Below are 1,509 nucleotides of genomic sequence, written 5' to 3'. Positions count from 1 at the left end.
CCACAAAAATAGCAAAAGCCAATTAAAAACTACAAACAGCATATTATTTACTGGTGAAGGGGAAACATTTCACAAGGGAATACATTCCATGTATATATATCCTAGTACAGATCCACTTTAACCATGGGAAGACAGTGTCCAGACTAACAAGCTTCACCTCACCAAAGACTAAGACCTTAAAACTAACAGGTCACATACATCAGAGGTTCCTTAGATAAGATCTCTTCATTGAGGTCAGGTATCTGTGTATACATCATCTGTATGTATATCGTATCAGTGTTTGAAAGGTAGACTTATATTTTGATTCAAAATCGAAAAAAATCTATAAAAAAATCAGTTTCTCCTTGTACAACTTAAACTGCTTTCAGTTCATTTCAATAATAATGTCAAGAGTTATTTAAAAGGTAGCCTGAGAGTGTTAAATCATGAGATGACAATTTGCATTTTGTTTAAGATTAGAAAATAATATCACATATGTTATGTACAGCTCAGATAGCCAAGGAAAACGTGATGTGACTTTCAGAATAGAAAGTGAAATAATTTGATAAGGATTTCAAAATTATTTGGAGTGGTGGCCCAATAGTTTAATCACAGGATTGCTATTAATATTGTTATTGATGTCTAATAGTTTAGGACGAGGTAAAGCTCAGACAGCCAAGGAAAGTGTCATCATTAATTTTCAGAAAAGAAAATGAACCCATGTCCTTCAGTCATCATCGCTTATACATTCACTTTCTTTTGATCAGGAAAACAAGCCGAACTTTAAAATCTATCCCCTTCAAAACTAACATGTACAGCACAATTTACACTAAGCAGTCAATATGTAGTTACCTTTTCAAACCTATCGTCCAGCAGCGTGAGTCCATCATTCCTGCGGATCACTGATGATGACATAGAGTAGCTGGTGAACCGTGACTTCGTCTCCTCATCCATAAACATCTGGTCACCAGGGTAACCACCCATCTCATCATCAGACATGGCTGCATCATTTGAATCCACGTCACATTCATCACTGTCGAAGAAGAAAATTGTACGCAATATCAATCTTGAAATATTATTACCTTAGGAAAAATGTTTTCGTCACATTTGATCTCTTCAGTTAGTTTGGTATACATGCATTTTGGTCATTAGTGTCTTGTCTCTGTGACATGCCAAAAACAATAATACACGTTTCATAAAATCTGAAACTACCAGTTTCCGTCCTTTGTATAGCTGGCTGTTGTGGGAATGTAAAAACCTAAACAAACTGACTGTCGCAGACTGACATAGAACTGACTGACAGAGACTGACATAGAACTGACTGTCGCAGACTGACATAGAACTGACTGACAAAGACTGACATAGAACTGACTGACAGAGACCGACATAGAACTGACTGACGGAGACTGACATAGAACTGATTGACGGAGACTGACATAGAACTGACTGACCTAGAACTGACTGACGGAGACTGACGGAGACTGACTGACGGAGACTGACATAGAACTGACTGACGGAGACTGACTGACG

The 1,509-nt window shown here is 37.6% G+C and overlaps 1 protein-coding gene across 3 annotated transcripts in view; it reads right to left on the bottom strand.

The window, feature by feature from the left end:
* The window catches only part of LOC110456020 (protein LTV1 homolog), a 39,995-nt gene that overhangs the window by 18,069 nt on the left and 20,417 nt on the right, over positions 1-1,509 (bottom strand). For all 3 annotated transcript variants that reach the window (XR_002463543.1, XR_002463542.1, XM_021506532.1), the window contains exon 6: positions 832-1,012. Coding sequence is in view for 1 of the 3 variants with exons in the window: in XM_021506532.1 (XP_021362207.1) it covers positions 832-1,012 (181 nt within the window). In the remaining 2 variants the exon portion in view is untranslated. The remainder of the gene's footprint in view (positions 1-831; positions 1,013-1,509) is intronic.

This window comes from Mizuhopecten yessoensis, unplaced genomic scaffold, assembly GCF_002113885.1.
Source record: "Mizuhopecten yessoensis strain PY_sf001 unplaced genomic scaffold, ASM211388v2 scaffold8469, whole genome shotgun sequence".
NCBI classification, from domain to species: domain Eukaryota; kingdom Metazoa; phylum Mollusca; class Bivalvia; order Pectinida; family Pectinidae; genus Mizuhopecten; species Mizuhopecten yessoensis.
The sequence above is the reverse complement of the archived record's forward strand: the minus strand, read 5'-3'. Positions and strand labels throughout refer to the sequence as shown.